Source organism: Thamnophis elegans, chromosome 7 (genome assembly GCF_009769535.1).
Source record: "Thamnophis elegans isolate rThaEle1 chromosome 7, rThaEle1.pri, whole genome shotgun sequence".
Lineage (NCBI taxonomy): Eukaryota > Metazoa > Chordata > Lepidosauria > Squamata > Colubridae > Thamnophis > Thamnophis elegans.
The window spans coordinates 50,481,021-50,499,563 of record NC_045547.1 but is presented as its reverse complement, the minus strand read 5'-3'; the positions used below and the strand labels follow the sequence as shown (position 1 = coordinate 50,499,563).

The 18,543-nt window shown below is 41.4% G+C and overlaps 1 protein-coding gene across 1 annotated transcript; it reads left to right on the top strand.

Annotated features, from left to right (window-relative positions):
• Positions 1-213: 213 nt before the first annotated feature.
• RXYLT1 (ribitol xylosyltransferase 1) lies at positions 214-17,400 on the top strand. The gene is made up of 6 exons (XM_032222149.1): positions 214-546; positions 3,995-4,156; positions 12,829-12,931; positions 14,896-15,210; positions 15,504-15,674; positions 16,478-17,400. The coding sequence occupies exons 1-6, from the start codon at positions 405-407 to the stop codon at positions 16,896-16,898; spliced, it is 1,314 nt and encodes a 437-aa protein (XP_032078040.1). The 5' UTR covers positions 214-404; the 3' UTR covers positions 16,899-17,400.
• The last annotated feature ends 1,143 nt before the right edge of the window (positions 17,401-18,543 follow it).

Sequence of the window (18,543 nt, the reverse complement as noted above, 5' to 3'; positions counted from 1 at the left end):
TATTAACGATCGTTACAAAGAGATCATACTGAAGAAGGCATTCAACAAGCTCTTTTTGGGATTACTAAAGGAGATTTTTTCCGACTTGGCCTCTTTAAGACGCGTGGACTTCGATTCCCAGGACTGATCGTTGGCTTGGGAATTCTGGGAGTTGACGTTCACATATCTTAAAGCAGTGGTCTCCAACCTTGGCAACTTTTAAGACCTGTGGACTTCAACTCCCAGAGTTCCTCAGCCAGCTTTGCTCTGTCTTAAAGGAGCCACGTTGGAAAAATATACAGTGGGGCAAGGAAATCCAAGTTCAATTCGCGTCAGGCCAAAATATCAGCCGCCTAAGTGTGGCGTCACGATGCAAGGCCCTTCTACCCCTGCGCAGGATGGCAGCCGCAGTTGGGCTGTGAAGGATGCGGCTGACTCGAAAGCGGCTCTGCTTCGTGTTGTTGGTGGCATACTTGGTTTTTTCCCTCTACGCGGCTTACAGCGTCTTCCTGAAGCCTCGCCGGCCTGCCGCCTCACGAGCGGGCCAGCGGGAGAAGCAGGGGCAAGGTAACGAAATGGGGACACTTAGCTCTTTCCCCCAGCAACATCAGGTGGAGATGGACCGCTTCTGGTGCATTGAGCAGCGCAGTGAATGGCAAAACAGGATACCAGCCTCTTTGTTGTGTGCGTTATATCAGTGGTCTCCAACCTTGGCAACTTTAAGACTTGTGGACTTCCAACTCCTAGAGTTCCTCAGCCAGCTGGGAGTTGAAGTCTACAGGTCTTAAAATTGCCAAGGTTGGAGACCACTGTGTTATATGAAGCTTCAAATAATCCCATCAAGGGATTAGCATATTCCCACAGAGTTAACTATGTTATATTGCAACTTTCACAATTCAGGATCCTGAGGGCTTCAGCATTAACGTCTGGACCACTCCAGAGTATCTCTGAAACCTTTATTATTATTATTTTAATGAAATGTCTTTTAATATGAAAGTTACGATGTATTTAGATTTGTTCTATAATGGTACTGTTAAAATAAGGGAAAGAGCAGAACAAGTTAAAATAAGGGAAAGAGCAGAACATTTGCACTTTTGAACCTATGGTATATATTTTCTAAGGGTCTGTAGTCAGTTTAGTTTGCCACAATTACGTTTTTATAAAGAGAGCTGGTTTGGTGTGATGGTTGAGGTATCAGACTTAAAAAGCTTGGTGATCTTGGGCCAGTCACTCTCTCAACCCGAGGAAGCAGACGTTGGCAAACCTCCTCTTAAAAATCTTTACGAGAAAATTACAGGGATTTCTCCAGGAAGTCAACAGGAATCAAGACTAATTTGGCACTAAAAGAAACAAACAAAAATTTAAGTAGTATTCTACTGTGATTGCTTCATATTGTACATTGTATAATATACTTACTTCAATACAACAGTTGGAATAGTTTCTGTCCTTGTGGGAATTTAGACACCACCAGCAAATCCCTTCCTACATTGGAAACTTTTTCTATTATAAAATAATGAGATATGGTGGAATATGGAGCAGTTTCAGAACAGAAATCATGAGGAATCAGGTTAATTTTTATTAAATAGAGTGAAAATGGATTATAAAGAGGTGACATTAATATTACAGTATATTCATTGGCTATCAATCCTTGCCTTCTGTCTCTCATGACTGATGTTGTTTTTTATATAGCTAGAATACTAACATTCCAGCAGATCCATCTTTTTGCCCACATTTTCCAAATCCCTCTCTCTCCAGTTCGCTATTATCTTCAGAATAAATGCCAGAAATGAGTATCTCAAGTTACAAGGCTTTGATTGACAGTTGAATACTGTATCATTACCAGTATTTTGGTATATTTGTGATCTGTTATCTAACCCCAAATAACGTTATCTCATAATTCCAATAAGGGATTGTGATAATTATTTTTGTATTTCATAGGAACTATTGAAATTTACTTAGACATTTGCTAAAAAAATCAAAACTGAACTTTCTTTGTTTTTTCCTTGAAAACATTTCACCTCTCATCTAAGAATCTCAAAACAGATCAGAACTGAAGAAGCTTCTTGGATGAGAAGTGAAACGTTTTCAAGGAAAAAAACCAAGCAAGTCCAGCCTTTTGAAAAAGCCTCTCTAGGTAGGCCAACCATGACCTGGGAGGTTGAAAATCTCCATAGACATTTTTAAAAAATTAAAATAAAACTTTTCATAAATCCAAGATCTCCACTTTTTTCATGCTATTGTATGTTCCCTTCACCTGTGTGAAAAGCGGATATCCAGTATCCAGGGATACTGAAAGCAAATACAAGTGAAAAGCTACCCATTGTTAAGAGGTCGTTTCTAATTTTTTAAAAGTAAATATGTAGCTGAAATCTGTTATACCCAATTTAGTTTTATACTTCTGCTTTAGCAAAGCTTTTTATTGATTAAAAAAACCTTCCAATTTATGTAGTATATTTCTGTTGAGTTGGCTCAGGTAAAGAAATTCAAGTAGGCTGGGGTAATAATAATTCATTCTTTCTGAACATTAAAAAATAGCGCTAGAAATTCAGTGTCATACATACACTTGGTTTGAAAGGGAAAAAATAAATTTTGTTCAGCTATTTTCTGCTTAACTACATGTTCAAGGAAGGCGCTAACATCCCAATATCCAGTAGTAATGTCAAAGAATAATATTCACAACATTTTATCAGTCTTCAAATGTTTTGCTGTTCTTTTTGGCAAAGTATATTTTAAGTTGTGTAATGAGATGTGCTGCAAAGATTAATGCTCTTCTTGAAAGTTCACCTGCATCGTTAATATTATAATCTACAGGCCTTAACATTAGAAAGCTAAGGAAATAACATTTCTTTTGTTTACTGTTTCTGTGTATAATATGAGTATGCATACCAAGGGGAAATTCATACATGTACACATTTGATTGTATGTGTGAATTAGGTTTTGTAATGCCTACTGTTTTCTATACAGATAGACCTCAATTTATAACAGTTTATGTCTATGGAGATTCTCAGTCATGCAGGTCATGGTTATCCCAAAGATGCTTTTCAAGAGGCAACAGGACTTTTTTGTTTTTCCTTGAAAATGTTTTGCTTCTCATCCAAGAAGCTTCTTCAGCTCGGAGCATCAAACAAGACAGTCCAGTTGCTTCCTGAAAAAGCACCTTTGGGACAACAATTCATTTAGTGACTGTTCAATGTTAACAATGGCACTGAAAAAAGTGACATGACTATTTCTCATACTTAGGACATTGCAGTATCATGTGATCAAAATTCAGCCACTTGGCAACTAACTCATATTTATGACAGTTATAGTGTCCAGTTGCAGTAGTAACCTATGGGGTGTGGGAGGGGCTTAATGGGTGCAGAAGGATGTGGGGACACAGTGAGAGTTGGGGAATTTGCAAAGTTTAGGAAGGGTATGAGGAAGACCCAGTGAAGCTTGGGAAGGGTGTACAGAGGTTCACAAAGTTCAAGGAAACTACATGAGGAAGGCACAATGAGTCTTAAGTGTGGCCAGTGTGGCATAGGGAGGATGCACAGGTTGGGGAAATTTACCTCAGCAACTAGTATCAAATATGTGTGCTTGAATAACATTTGCAGTAGATGAGTATACATAGAATGATAACGGTTTAGTGATGAAAAGTAACTTTGCAACCAATACTTGGGTTTACAATCTTTACTGGTATGTAAAATAAAAACTAAACTAAGACCACAAGTACAGTTTCACTTAGAAATTGGTTCACTTAACAATTAAATTGCCAGCTCCAATTTTGGTTGCAAAATAAAGACTACCTATCTGCCCTGAATGGCAAAGGCTTTTCACGATTTCAGATAGGTTCCTATCTGGAGATACTGTGGTTAATGTAGATGTTTTCATTATGTTTTTGATAACTTAATTGTTAGTATGTGTACTAAATGGATTTGTAACAATTATTATTTGAAAGGCATCTTGGAATAACTGCCCCCTGTGAGATAATTCATATGAGATTTTCATGTGATTTCTCATTTTTGATTCCTAGAACATGTTGTTTTGGGAGTTGAAGAATGGAATCCTTGGGAAGTTAATGAGAAAATTTATTTGCAGCAGAAATCTGCAAGTAGCTTTCAGATGCTGAAAAAGATATCATTGCAACAAAAACCCACAGACTTCAGAGTACAAATTTGGGGAAAAGCTGCTATTGGTAAGCATTTGTAATTAACAAAGTACAGTGGGGCAAAAAAGTATTTAGTCAGCCACCAATTGTGCAAGTTCTCCCACTTAAAAAGATGAGAGAGGCCTGTAATTGACATCATAGGTAGACCTCAACTATGAGAGACAAAATGAGAATGTAAATGCTGTTTTTTTAAATATTATTACTTACTTGTTTAATTTAATTGCAAACTTTTTATCTTTTGAGATGTCATTGTATTCAGTGGATATAGGTGTTAGAAAATAATTTGTTTGTACTTCTAAAAGGGGTCCCCAAAGATCCTGAAGTATATTTCACAAATATTTAAATAATTAAGGTCAAATTAAATATGAAATGAGACATATATCAACATATATATGCCTGTCAACATATTTTAAAATTAACTTGGATACCATTCTCTATAGTTACAAAATTTGTCTTTATAGTTACATAGTTTTATAGTTGTTAAACCACGGGAGCTACTTTTAAAATAAGATGATATATAAGACAACTCTCTGCGCGCGCAACCAAACGAATGGTTGCCGGGCTTTCCTCGCTCTGCAGAAATTCGGCGAAGAAAGCCCTGGAGAGCCTTCAGAAGCTGCTGAAAATCCACCTAAAAAGGTCCCCTGCGTGGACTGGAGCCCAGGGAACACGAGAGGACTGAACATCTTGAAGAATTTCCACTCTTGGGCGTTCTCGGATGGTGCAATTCTCGGCAGCCTCGGAGTTATTCGCGCTGCTTGGAGAGGAAGATGGCGGCGGCGCGTTGCTGACGGCGGCGTTTTTACCTTGTTTTTCGGTGATTGCTAGTTTATCTAGCCGAGCGGTGAGCTTTGGGGGCCCTATTAATCTGACATTACTACTCATCATCATAGCCCCGGAGAGCGAGGATCTATCTGGACTGACCGGGACTGGGCGGATCGGGTGGCTGGCTGTGGTTGCCGCCGCCGTAGCCCTCCTTGGACGCCCCCCCTTCCCTCCATTTCGCTCGGCTCCCTCGTCATCGTCGTCGCAGCCTCTCCCCTTCGCTCTTTGTGTCTGGGCTTTGTCCTTTGGCAATATCTTTTCTTCTGTTTGCCTTCGCTGCTGCGAAGCCTCCTCCTGTTCCCTTGCCTAGCATTGGCTCTCCACTATCCTGGCCTGTGACCATCTGTTTTTGGCCTTTTAACATCCTCCGACCGCATTGCCACCCGTCACTGCCCCTGGAATACCAACTCGGACAGCGCCCACCTAATTACAACTCTCAGGACGCCATGGACTGTGTTTTTGCGGTGCATTCATTTTATGGAAGGAGCGATAGAGGATGGCAGAAATATGGGTGGGGACTTGGCGTTTTAAGAACCGACGCACCACCACCCCTCTCTCTTAACCTGTTCCAACCACCCCCAGACTTTGGACCCTCTCAGGCCTATAGGAGAGGGGGAAGACAAGACACTCCCCTGCATACCATCTACATACCTTCCATGGACCGTTGTTGGCTTTTGTTTTGGGTTACATCCTGACCTGGAGGGGGTGAGACTGCGAAGCTATTGCTTGTTAAAATCTGGCGTTTACACCCTGCCCCCTCCATTTGCAACCACCTCACCCAACACGGACTTTGGACCTTTGGCCTTGGGTACCTTTTTGGGACTTGGAGGAAGGGAGAGGGGTGGAGGAGCCCTCTTTGGACCTTGCCCTCTTTACTGGACCTTGCAGAGGAGAAGGCTAAGAACATTAAGACCTCCTCTCCTATCTTGGCACAAGCCTTGTACAAACTTTGCACGGTTGCGCAATTTTTAACTGGTATGGTGAGTGTATGGGACCTGCATGTGATTGAGTGAATGATCCCACTTTTTTATTATCCTATTATTACTGTATTCTATGTGTTTTAATTACTACGTGGGGACTGCTTGGGTGAACAAATGAGTGTGTTTGATTCGGAGGGCCTGACGAGGAACGCGGGAGCCATAGGGGTGGTTGATGGAACTACGGACACGGGAGTGGGCCGCAGCATTATGGTCTTAACAGGGAGGGGCAGATATGGCGGGGACTTTAGGGCTGGCCATTACCGGGGAAGGAGGGCTCGCTACGTTACAGAGATCCCTCCTTCCGGCCCTATGAGTCCCACTGCAAGGCCAGATGGCGCGAGTAATCAGGACCCTGATCTCAGGCTGTTGCTGCTAAATGCCAGGTCTGTAGTTCATAAGGCTCCTCTCGTTCGGGACTTAATTTTAGACGAGAGGGCAGACCTGGCATGTATTACTGAAACCTGGCTGGGCCCGGAGGGAGGAGTCCCCCTCGTAGAGATGTGCCCAGAGGGTTTTCAGGTGCTCCATCAGCCGCGAGCTCAGAGAAGGGGTGGGGGTGTGGCCATTGTTATCCAAGAGTCTCTAGTACCTCGTAGGATCCCTGCTCCGGAGCTTGTCGGGTGTGAGTCCCTGCTGGTGAAGTTGGACCCCAAGGGTCAAGTGGGCTTGCTGTTAACGTACCTGCCTCCCAACAGCGTTGCAGCAGCCCTCCCCTCGCTCCTCGAGTCGGTAGCCGAGCTGGCAATTGAGTTCCCCAGGCTTATGGTTCTGGGGGATTTCAATTTGCCTTCGCTCGGTGAACACTCTGATGGAGCGCAGGAGTTCATGGCTTCAATGACAGCCATGGGCTTGACCCAAGTAATCCGGGGCCCAACTCACTCAGCGGGTCACATGCTCAACCTCATATTTCTCTCGGAGCAGTGGACTTGTGATCTTGGTCTGAGGGGTAGTGAGATCTTACCCCTGTCATGGTCAGACCACTACCTACTGAGGCTTGACTTTTGGAGACCAAACCCCCACTGTAGGGAGGAGGAACCGACCAGGTGGTTCCGCCCCAGGCGACTTATGGACCCGTTGGGTTTTCAGACGGAGCTTGGGGTTATTCCTGATACTCTCGCCCGCAGTCCAGCGGAGACTCTGGCTGCTGCTTGGAATTCAGCAGCGACAGAGGCTCTTAACCGGATTGCGCCTTTACGGCCGCTCCGAGGCAGTGGATCCAGGAGGGCCCCTTGGTTTACTGAGGAACTCCGAGAGATGAAGCGCCGAAGGAGACGCCTAGAGCACCAATGGAGGTCCAGTAAATCCGAATCGAGCCGAGCACTTTTAACATCCTGCATCAGAGAGTACATCCGGGCAATCAGGACGTCAAAAAGAACTTACATTGCCTCTCTGATTGCTTCCGCTGAGTTGCGCCCAGCCGCCCTGTTCAGGATAACCCGTTCCCTCCTAAATAGGAGGGATACGGATGATCCTTTGCAGGGCAGGGCTGAGGATTACGTCCAATTCCTCGCGGATAAAGTTGCTCGGTTTCGGGTGGACCTGGACTCCAATCCTGCAGAACCAGCCGAGGCACTAAGGGATAATCTGGTAGGTCATCGCTGGATTGATTTTCAAGCTGTTACCCCTGAGGACATGGATAAGGCTATGAGAGCTGTAGGTGCCTCCACATGCGTGCTGGACCCGTGCCCCTCCTGGCTGGTTGTTAACAGCAGGGAGGTGACACGGGGCTGGATCCAGGCGGTTGTTGCCGCCTCCCTATGGGAGGGGGTCTTTCCCCCCGCTTTAAAGGCAGCGGTGGTGAGACCCCTCCTGAAGAAACCATCTTTGGATCCAGCCGTTCTAAACAACTATCGTCCAGTCTCCAACCTCCCCTTTGTGGGGAAGGTTGTTGAGAAGGTGGTGGCCTTTCAGCTCCAGCGGTCCTTGGAGGAAGCCAGTTATCTTGATCCATTCCAGTCAGGCTTCAGGCCTGGCTACAGCACAGAAACCGCTTTGGTCGCATTGACCGATGATCTCTGGAGAGCCAGGGATGGAGGCCATGCCTCCATCCTGGTACTCCTTGACCTCTCTGTGGCTTTCGATACCATCGACCATGGTATCCTTCTGCGACAACTGCAGGAGGTGGGGGTGGGAGGCACTGTCTTACGGTGGTTCTCCTCTTACCTCTCGGACAGGTTGCAGTCGGTGTTAGTCGGAGGGCAGAGATTGACCCCTAGGCCCCTAACATATGGGGTGCCGCAGGGTTCGGTCCTGTCCCCCCTTCTTTTTAATATCTACATGAAACCGCTGGGCGAGATCATTCGACGGCACAGGATAAAATACCACCAGTATGCGGACGATACACAGTTGTATCTGTCCGCCCGGTGCCAACTCAATGAAGCGATGGACGTGATGAGCCAGGGCCTTGAAGCTGTTAGAGACTGGATGGGGGTTAACAAGCTTGTTCTCAATCCAGATAAGACCGAGTGGCTGCTGTGCTTCCCTCCCACTAATTGGCCAAGTGTTCCATCTCTCAGGCTGGGGGGTCAAATACTACGCCCCTCAGATAGGGTACGCAACTTGGGAGTCCTCCTGGACCCACAGCTGACTTTTGAACATCATTTGTCAGCTGTGACCAGGGGGGCATTTGCCCAGGTTCGCCTGGTGCACCAGTTGCGTCCCTACCTGAACCGGGAGGCTCTCACAACAGTCACTCGTGCCCTTGTGACCTCTAGGCTGGAGTGCTGCAATGTGCTCTACATGGGGCTGCCCTTGAAGAGTATTCGGCGGCTTCAGCTGGTCCAGAATGCAGCCGCGTGAGCGATCATGGGTGCACCTCGTTTCACCCACGTAACACCTATCCTCCGCGAGCTGCACTGGCTGCCTGTTGATCTGTTGAAAAGACCGAGTGGCTGTTGTGTTTCCCTCCCAAAGATTCGACCAATATTCCATCACTCAGGCTGGGGGGTCAAATTCTATACCCCTCAGAGAGGGTTCGCAACTTAGGAGTCCTCCTGGATCCACAGCTATCGTTTGACCACCATTTAATGGCTGTGACCAGGGGGGCATTCGCCCAGGTTCGCCTGGTGCGCCAGTTGCGACCCTACCTGAATCGGGAGGCTCTCACAACAGTCACCCGGGCCCTTGTGACCTCTAGGCTGGAATACTGCAATGTGCTCTACATGGGGCTGCCCTTGAAGAGCATCCGGCGACTTCAGCTAGTACAGAACGCGGCCGCGCGAGTGATTGTGGGTGCACCTCGGTTCACCCGCATAACACCTATCCTCCGCGAGCTGCGCTGGCTACCTGTGGATCTCCGGATGCGCTTCAAGGTGCTATTAGTCACCCATAAAGCCCTACATGGCAGTGGATCTGGATACTTGAGAGACCGCCTTCTGCCAATTACATCCCTGCGACCAATAAGATCACATAGATTAGGCCTCCTCCGCATTCCATCGGCCAGCCAGTGTCGGCTGGCAACTACAAGGAGGAGGGCCTTCTCAGTAGTAGCCCCGACCCTTTGGAACGAGCTCCCCGTAGAGATTCGCACCCTCTCCACCGTCCAGGCCTTCCGCATAGCCCTTAAGAACTGGCTCGCCCGTCAGGCCTGGGGACAAGGATAGTTACCCCTCCCGAATGATGAATGTATGTTGTTGACTATTTTATTATATGTCTCTATCTTAACGTCTGTATTCCCCCTCCCCGATTTTATGTGAGCCGCCCTGAGTCCCCTCAGGGAAAAGGGCGGCCTACAAATATTAATAAAATCCAAAAAAAATCCAAATCTCCGGGTGCGCTTCAAGGTGCTAGTTGTCACCTACAAAGCTCTTCATGGTATTGGATCTGGGTACTTGAGAGACCGCCTACTGCCAATTACCTCCACTAGGCCAATAAGATCCCATAGATTAGGCCTCCTCCGAATCCCATCAGCCGGCCAATGTCGACTGGCAACTACCCGGAGGAGAGCCTTCTCGGTGGCTGCTCCGACCCTTTGGAACGAACTCCCCGTGGAGATTCGTACCCTCACCACCCTCCAGACCTTCCGCGTAGCCCTTAAAACTTGGCTGTCCCGACAGGCCTGGGGCTAAAGACTTCAACCCCACTCGAATAGTATGACTGTTGCGCTTTTTAACGATGTATTGTCTTCATGTTTGGAACTTGTTTGTCCTTCCCTTCCCTTGAATTGTGAGCCGCCCTGAGTCCCCTCAGAGAAAAGGGCGGCATACAAATAAAGTAATCTAAAATCTAAATAATCTAAATCTAAGATGTGTGTGTGTAAACACAAGCATAGAGATTGAAATGTTAAAATTGCACCTATAGTTACAAAATTGTTTAACTATGTAATTGTACATAATTGTATATGAAGTTATATAATCAATGAATTAAAAACTGCCCCCCAAAATATGATGCTATGTTAAGTTAGTTGCCATTCTTCCCCAATCCTGCTCTTCTCTTATCAGAAGAGATACCATATTTTTCCTCAAAAAAGAGGCTGAAAGTCTGGGTGCGTCTTATACATTGAATACAGCATTTTTTTGCCTCCCGAAACCCCGCCCTTCACCAAAATGGCTGTGCATAGCCTTTTGAAGGCTTTCAGAGAGCTCCTGGGGGCTGGGGAGGGCAGAAATAAGCAAAAAATGGGCCGTTTCCCCCCCCCAGACCCAAGCAGCACTCTATAAGCCTACATAAGGCTATTCATGCCTTTTTATTTGGAAAAAAAACGGGCCCATATTCGCAAAAAATGAGCCGTTTTTCGGAGGTTTGCAAAGTGCAAAAAGTTTTTTTTTCTTTTTCGGAAAGCTTTTTAACTGATGAGAATTACATTGATCAAGTGCTGTGCCAGCCGAAACAAAGTCTTAAGGTTTGTCAGCAATTTCCTTCTCCAGCACATGGATAAATACACCTAGAAACATCTACCTACCTACCTACTCTCTCTCTCCCTACCTATCTACTGTATTCCTCTCTCTTTCTATTTCTCTCTCTATCCTTCTACCTACCTACCTACCTACACACTCTGTCTCTCTAGCTACCTACTGTATTTCTCTCTCTCTCCCTCTATCTACCAAGGTGGCACAGTGGTTAAATGCAGCACTGCAGGCTACTGCTAGATCAGCAGGTCAGCGGTTCAAATCTCACCGGCTCAGGGTTGACTCAGCCTTCCATCCTTCCGAGGTGGGTAAAATGAGGACCCAGATTGTTGGGGGCAATATGCTGACTCTCTGTAAACCGCTTAGAGAGGCCTGAAAGGCCTATGAAGCGGTATATAAGTCTACTGCTATTGCTATTACCTACCTACCTACTCTATCTCTCCCTACCTACCTATCTACTGTATTTCTCTCTCTCTCTCTTTCTCTCTCTCTCTCTCTATCCCTCTACCTACCCACCTACCTACACACACACACTCTCCCTACCTATTTTCTGTATTTCTCTCTCTCTCTATCCCTCTACCTACCTACTCTCTCTCTCTCTACCTATCTATTGTATTTCTCTCTCTCTCTATTTCTCTCTTTCTATTCCTCTACCTATCTACCTACCTACACACACACACTCTCTACTACCTACCTACTGTATTTCTCTTTCTCTCTATCCCTCTACCTACCTATTCTCTCTCCCTACCTATCTACTGTATTTCTCTCTCTCTATCTCTTTCTATTTATTTCTCTCTATCTCTCTACCTACCTACCTACTATATTTCTCTTTCTTTCTCTCCCTCTATTCATCTACCTACCTACTTTTTTTTTTAATTTGCCTCTTCGAAACCTAGGTGCGTCTTATACTCCGGTGCGTCTTATACCCGGAAAAATACAGTATTTCTCATGTATCTATGCCATATAATGTTACACAGATTTCAGTCAGAGGGTCAAAACACTTTTATGTTTCTAAGGTTCTGAGTTGAAACAATTCTTGCAATCTCTGAAATGATCTCTTTTAAAGTACAAACCAGCTGTTCCAAACTAAAAAAAGAAAATTTTCAGAATGATCAAAACATCATTGGAACACTTCCAGCAAATCAATCAATTCAAATTCAAAATGTTCATATTTTCAGTGTAACTAATAATGAGTTTTTGTATCTGTATGAACAAAAACTATGCTTTGCTATTTCTGAGTCTTAGTGCTTATTGTATATGAATAATCAGTTGTTAGTGCTGTGCAAATTACAGTACTTAGTTCTTTTTTTTTAGAGTTAGATTTGTTTGCTGGACTGCAGCATTAATAAATTGTATTCAAGAAAGAAGCAACAGTTATTTTGAAGCACATAGACCAGAAAAGTCTATTTCCTTATTCCCTTCCTGATTTGACTTCTTAGAAGCAACTGTAAGTTAGGCTCTCATTATTTTATTTGTTTTACAAAATGTATTAAGTCAATTTAAGATATCAAAACTATGGAAGTCCTGCTTTCTAGGATTTGCTGTTAAAAGAAAATACCACAACCAGAAAAATCTGAATGTGCCCATTCTATTTATAGATGAAATAATTCTTTAATATCTCAGGCATCCCACACTTCCTGTTTAGCTAGTATTGGGAGGAATAATGACTTAATAAAAATTTCCATCTCTTGCTGAACAGCTTGAATGGACCAGATTATTTATTCATAGGTGAAGAAGCTGTCATTTCTTCTTTGAAACATAATTATTCTGAAATCAAGCCTTAGTCATGTAAAAATTCTATTATTTGCCCGCCAGTATTGTCTGGAGACACCTAATTTTTATTCTGTAATGTTTATATTTGTATTTTATTATTTACTCTTAATAGCTATGACTTAATAAAAATCTACCTAGCTAATTTCTTTTGCATTCTTTCTTGAAATTATTCTGCTTTGTTTTATTTTTCTACATATTAATCTTGGCTATTTTTATTATTCTTTTGAACATCAAATATTTCCTTAATCATTACATTGTAAATTGTATTTTATAGGCCTTTATTTATGGGAGCATATCTTCGAAGGTTTGCTTGAGCCTGCAGATATAAAAGCTCAGTGGAGAGAAGGAAGCACAAAAATAGGAAAATCATATTTCAGGTATCATCTGTATGATGTGTCTTTTCAATGTACTGATAGTATTTTCATAGCCTAGTGTAATGCTTAGTGTAATTTGGCACATTAAATAATGGAAAATGCCAATATTCAACCTCATGGATTCTTCCTATCCTATTTAGCACTAAAGAATATCTTCTGTTGCCAATGGGGGAAAATAAATAGATTCTTAAAACTGGAGTTGAGGAAACTTTGATTTATTTGTTCTAGACCAGGTCTGTCAAACTCGCAGGCCAGATGCATCACGCACTTGCCACACCCAGTTTAGTGAAGGGGGGGGGAGTCCTGATATGTCACATGATGCCGTGAGTTTGACACCCCTGTTCTAGATTCTACCCTTTATTCAGATTTTTTTTGTTTTATATATTCAATTAATAGCAGCAAACCATTTCAAAAGTGATTTTTCAATACAGAAATACTAACCTGTATTTTTCACAGATGAATCAAAACTAGATGTAATAATAAACTATTGTTATTTGAAAAAGGAAATGAATTCGATCTTATCAGTTTTCAAAACTGTTTTATGAAGATGAAAGGACAGACATTTTTGGCTTGATTTAACCTCTTCTGGGATTTTCCCCATCCATCATAGATATAATCATAATCAGAAGCTCCTGATTATTACTCCTGCAGTGATCAGATTCTGCTAGATAAGGTTACTCATACCTATGTTAGAATATACTAGCCATAGGGAATATGGTTACTAAAATATCACCTTAGCAGAAAAGGCCAGCATATCCTTACACTTTTTAAGTTATCCTCAGTATATGGCTGCTATACAACTTTATTTTCCATTTCCAAATCCTAGGAAGATTCAAAAAATCTTGTACAGGTATCTGGAAATAGATTTGGATTGGATGAGGACCATCATATTTTTCGGAGTATAAGACGTACCTTTTTCCCTCAAAAAAGAAGCTGAAAATCTGGGTGCGTCTTATACACTAAATACAGCATTTTTTTGCCTCCAAGCCCCCCCCCCCCCCTCCTGGGGGCTGGGGAGGGCAGAAATGAGTAAAAAATGGGCCGTTTTTTGCTCAATTTCCCCCCCCCCGCAAGCTCCCAGGAGCACTATATAAGCCGCCTAAAAGCTATCCATGTCCTTTTTTTGACAAAAACTGGGCCTGTTTTTGCAAAAAAATGGCTGTTTTTTTGCTCGCTTTTGCCCACAATGCAGGAGCATTCAACAAGCCTAAAAGGGTATTCATGCCCTTAAAAAATAAAATAAAAACCCCGGACCTGTTTCCGCGAAAAACAGGCCGTTTTTGGGAGGTCTGCAGAGTGCAAAAACTTTTATTTTTAAATTTGACTCTTCAAAATCTTGGTGCATCTTATACTCCAGTGCGTAGTATACTCCGAAAAATACATAATAACTGGACTTTAATCCAGATAAAACAAAATTACTGCATAAGGGAATGCTGAATGGCTTTGCACTCCCTTAAAAATATGGTATGCAGGTTGGGAATTCTGGATTCAGCACCATAGGAGGAAAGATTACTTTCTGTGCTTTTTTTTACTTTGCTTGATTTGAGAAAGCTGCCTTTTTACATTTATCATGTACTTCCATCTAGCCTGGATGCAGTAATTATTTAATGAGGTGCTACCCTCAAAGTATAATATTTTCAGCTTCCAAAAATGAAACTGCCTAGGGATTGGAGCTTATATGATACCAAAACTCTAATGGGAAGGATGTGCTTCTGTTAAAGATGAACTGATAAGTTCATCTTTAAGCCAGTGGTCATAATTATGTGATCAGTCAGCTCTCAGAAGTTGTACCGTGTTTTTATGCATCCTATAAAAGAGAAGATTAAAATTACATTTAGCACCAATGAAACACAAGTGGCAACTGTTACTTAAACTGGCTCTATGCATATATATGTGACACACAAATAGAAAAAACACACACATACACACCTGTGCACTTTTTTCTATTTATGCTTTATTGTTTACAGTTTCATCACAGGCCCATCTGTTGTTCCTGGTTACTTCTCTGTAGAAGCTGACACTGTCGTCTTAATATTGAATGGCAGAGAAGAGGGAAAGATCGCCTACGCCACTCAGTGGCTACAATATGCACAAACACTAATGCAAACACACAAGCTGCAGCATGTTGCTGTTGTGTTGCTTGGGAACGAACAGTGCAAAAATGAATGGATTTTTCCTTATTTAAAATCCTATGGAGGATTTGTAGAACTATTTTTTCTAATATATGACAGCTCCATAGTAAATGAAGAAGATATTTTTCAGTGGCCTCTAGGAGTAGCAACGTAAGTATTGAATATTATCAAGCAACAATTTTAAAATGTGCATGAAATTTGAACTGTTTTCCTCAGATTTCTGTACATGAAATTAACATAAAAATAGTTTGAATATTTAAAACTTTGTAAAATTTCTCTTATAAACAAGTAGAAGATGACAGTGCAATCCTGTATTGCCAAATTGAAAAATAAATACCACTGAGTTCAGTTATTCCCAGACCATATAGGATTGTTCTCTTTTAACAGGTCTAATAAAGTTTTCTTTTCAATCCAATTAGCATGCTTATGCAATTTGTTTATAGTTATAGACATTTTCCTGTGGTTGAACCAAGTTGGTCAATGCTCCAAGGACCAAGACCATATCAGTGTAACTTCCTGGGAACTGTTTATAAGAATTCATCTAGAGAAATTGTATTGGAGATATTGATGCAAAGTGGGCTTCACAAGCTCTGTTGGATTTCAGTCAGAGAACAGTAAGAAATATCATTTGTAGTCATAAAACCTTTGAAAGGATTAAAATATTGTATTTTGTCTTGACTGCAGTAGCAATATAATGCAATCATCTTTATAATAATGGAGAAAAATAGCCAATATTATTGGGGATAAGAATGATTTTAAGGATTCTAACGGTGATGCCTTTTAAAAATGTGATAGGTGTTGTATTTATATATGAAATTTAAATGTGTGAAATAGAATGTTCTGCTGCAACAGGGGTGTCAAAGTGGGGGCCCATGGGCCAGATGTGTCATATGCAGGCCACACCCACCCCGGCTCTACAAAGGCAAAAAACAAGTGACATGGAGTTTGACACCTGTGTGCTACAGCATCAGAGCCTTAGCTGATCACAGCTTCTGTGAATTTCCTTCTAAGAATGTCTCTATCATTATAATCTCTTAGCAGGTGGCATCATGTGAGTTCAGATGCTAAACAAAATTGGCCTGGATAAACTCTTGCCTTCAAGGAAAATAGAATTATAGGCTAAATGGAGGAATCAATTTTTGCTGTTCTGGTGCCAAAAATGTGTCCAAGAAATCACTAGAAATCCATTTCAGTTTAAAGGGAATTTGCTTTGCTTAAATCCAAAGTAATTTATAAAAGCATAATTTAATTACTAGGTATAATAGTAGTAATAATTGAATAGATTTTAATGATTTGCCTAATCTTTAGGCATTTCTATTGCTGCTGTAGCAATTTTACTACATTTGAAATTTACATTGTAAATTTTACAGTTTACTCTAAAACAGTGCATTTCCAGACTCTTCTTGTCTTGTTTTAGGTGGATTCCTCAAGAAACTAATGAGAGTTTGCAGATCTATCAAAATGCATTGTTGGAGAGTGATCTTACATTATGTCCAGTGGGAGTAAATACTGAATGCTATAGAATCTATGAAGCTTGTTCATTTGGCTCTGTTCCTGTGGTGGAAGATGTAATGACACCAGGCAATTGTGGAAATTCATCTGTGCACCATAGAGCACCACTGCAATTACTAAAGACCATGGGAGCTCCCTTTATCTTTATTAAAGACTGGAAAGAGCTTCCTGCTGTTTTAGAAAAAGAGCAAAATATGACTCTACAACAAAAGATTCAAAGAAGGAAAATACTTATGGAATGGTATCAGCAATTCAAAGCACAAATGAGACAAAAATTTGTTAGCACTTTAGAAAAAGCATTCTTACCTAAGGATAAAGGTGATTGATTTCAACATGAACTGAAATATGGTTTCTTGCAGCATTTCAGTGAAATATCATTTTTTAAAGAAAATACTTTTTGTCATCTATTGTAAATAAAATTCATCTAGGAAAAATAAATGCATATCTGTAATGTAGAAATGTTGAATGAATGTTGACTCTTCCTAATATGTGTACACATGACAAATTTAGTTGAAATACACTTTTAAACTGTAGTCATTATATCTGCTTGCCAGGAGGAAACTTATTTAAACTCAGCAGATGTGCCCTCTGTGATAATGTGTAGAATATTTTTCATTACCTGTGCCTCATTACCTATTATTTGGATGCTATTTTTACTTATTTGGTTTTTCTTTTACTCCAGTAAAATAAATTATAAAGAGTTTGTTTGGAAAGTAGATCTCACTAACGAAAAAAATTGCTTTGATTTTTTTCAATAAAATGTAAGTAATTAAAATTATTCAGCTATTTTCACAGCAAAGCAGAAATTCACTGTTTAGAAATGGTATTAACAAGAATAACAAGCTTTTATGTAGCTTTTTAGTTAAAATTAAAACATTTTTAAAAGTGTAAATCAGTTGTTTTGATTTCAGTAAGAAATCTTTTAAATTAGTTACTTAACATTATTATCTTTTCAATGTTTGCCATTGAAAATTATAAAGCTGCATGATTGCTATTTAATTTACTCACTTGAATTCCAAATACAGAATATTTTAATTACCGTCAGGTATGCTTAAAATTAAATATTGAAAAAATTATTCCAAATGAGTCAATCAACTAAACATTTGTGTAATTAAACCCTAAGATATAGATCCCTGGGACCTTTTGAATGTCAATGCATCTATTTCTATCTTTATTTACATTTCATTTTAACACTGTTTTTAGAGATTGGACAGGATATAACACATTTTCAAAGGAATGAATAGGTCATGGCAAACCACTCTAATTTGTTTTATAATTTAATTGCATGGTGGCCATAGTATACGGTATATTATATGTTGTAAAATATTTGAATAATTCTCCCATTTAATCCTAATGACGATAGCAAAATGAATACTAGATTATACTATTGATGAAAGAAATGTCCTGGGTTCGGCTCCATGTGGGGAAAAAGACACTGGAGACATGGAGGCTGCTTGGAAAGATGGTTTATTGGTGGACACAGTGACGTGCAGTCAGAGGAGGCAGGGCCTCACCACTGTCATCATGAAAAGAAAAGAAAAATTTAAAAGGAAAAAGGCTGAGGTAGTTGCTGCCAGAGTCACAATGGATGACTCTACTTAATGCTTAACTGTTTAAAAAAGCCTCTAAAAAAAGTGCCCTCCTCAGGAGGAGGCAAGAGAACCACGTGCCTCATTTAGTCTATCTTTATGATCTCTTGAGCAGAGTTAAGCAAGGGTTAAAAGGCAAAAAATTCCTTATGTAGATGAGGCACGTGGTTCTCTCGCCGCCTCCTGTAGAGGGCACTTTTTTTGAGGCTTTTTTTAAACAGTTAAGCAGAGTCATCCATTGGAGGCTCTGGCAGCAGCTAACCCAGCCTTACTTCAGCAGCTCTTGCCTTTTTCTTTTTACATTTTTTACATTTTCATCATGGCAGATAAGAGGAGAGTTGAAATCCTCTGTGAAACAGCTGGAAAAGGTATGTGGGTCGGA

Bases quoted from the DNA above. Each gene is read 5' to 3' on its own strand.
- RXYLT1 (XM_032222149.1), top strand. From the start codon at position 405: ATGCGGCTGACTCGAAAGCGGCTCTGCTTCGTGTTGTTGGTGGCATAC. The intron at 4,157-12,828 runs GTAAGCATTTGT...TGTATTTTATAG, and splicing joins TTGGGGAAAAGCTGCTATTG to GCCTTTATTTATGGGAGCAT. The intron at 15,211-15,503 runs GTAAGTATTGAA...ATTTGTTTATAG, and splicing joins TGGCCTCTAGGAGTAGCAAC to TTATAGACATTTTCCTGTGG.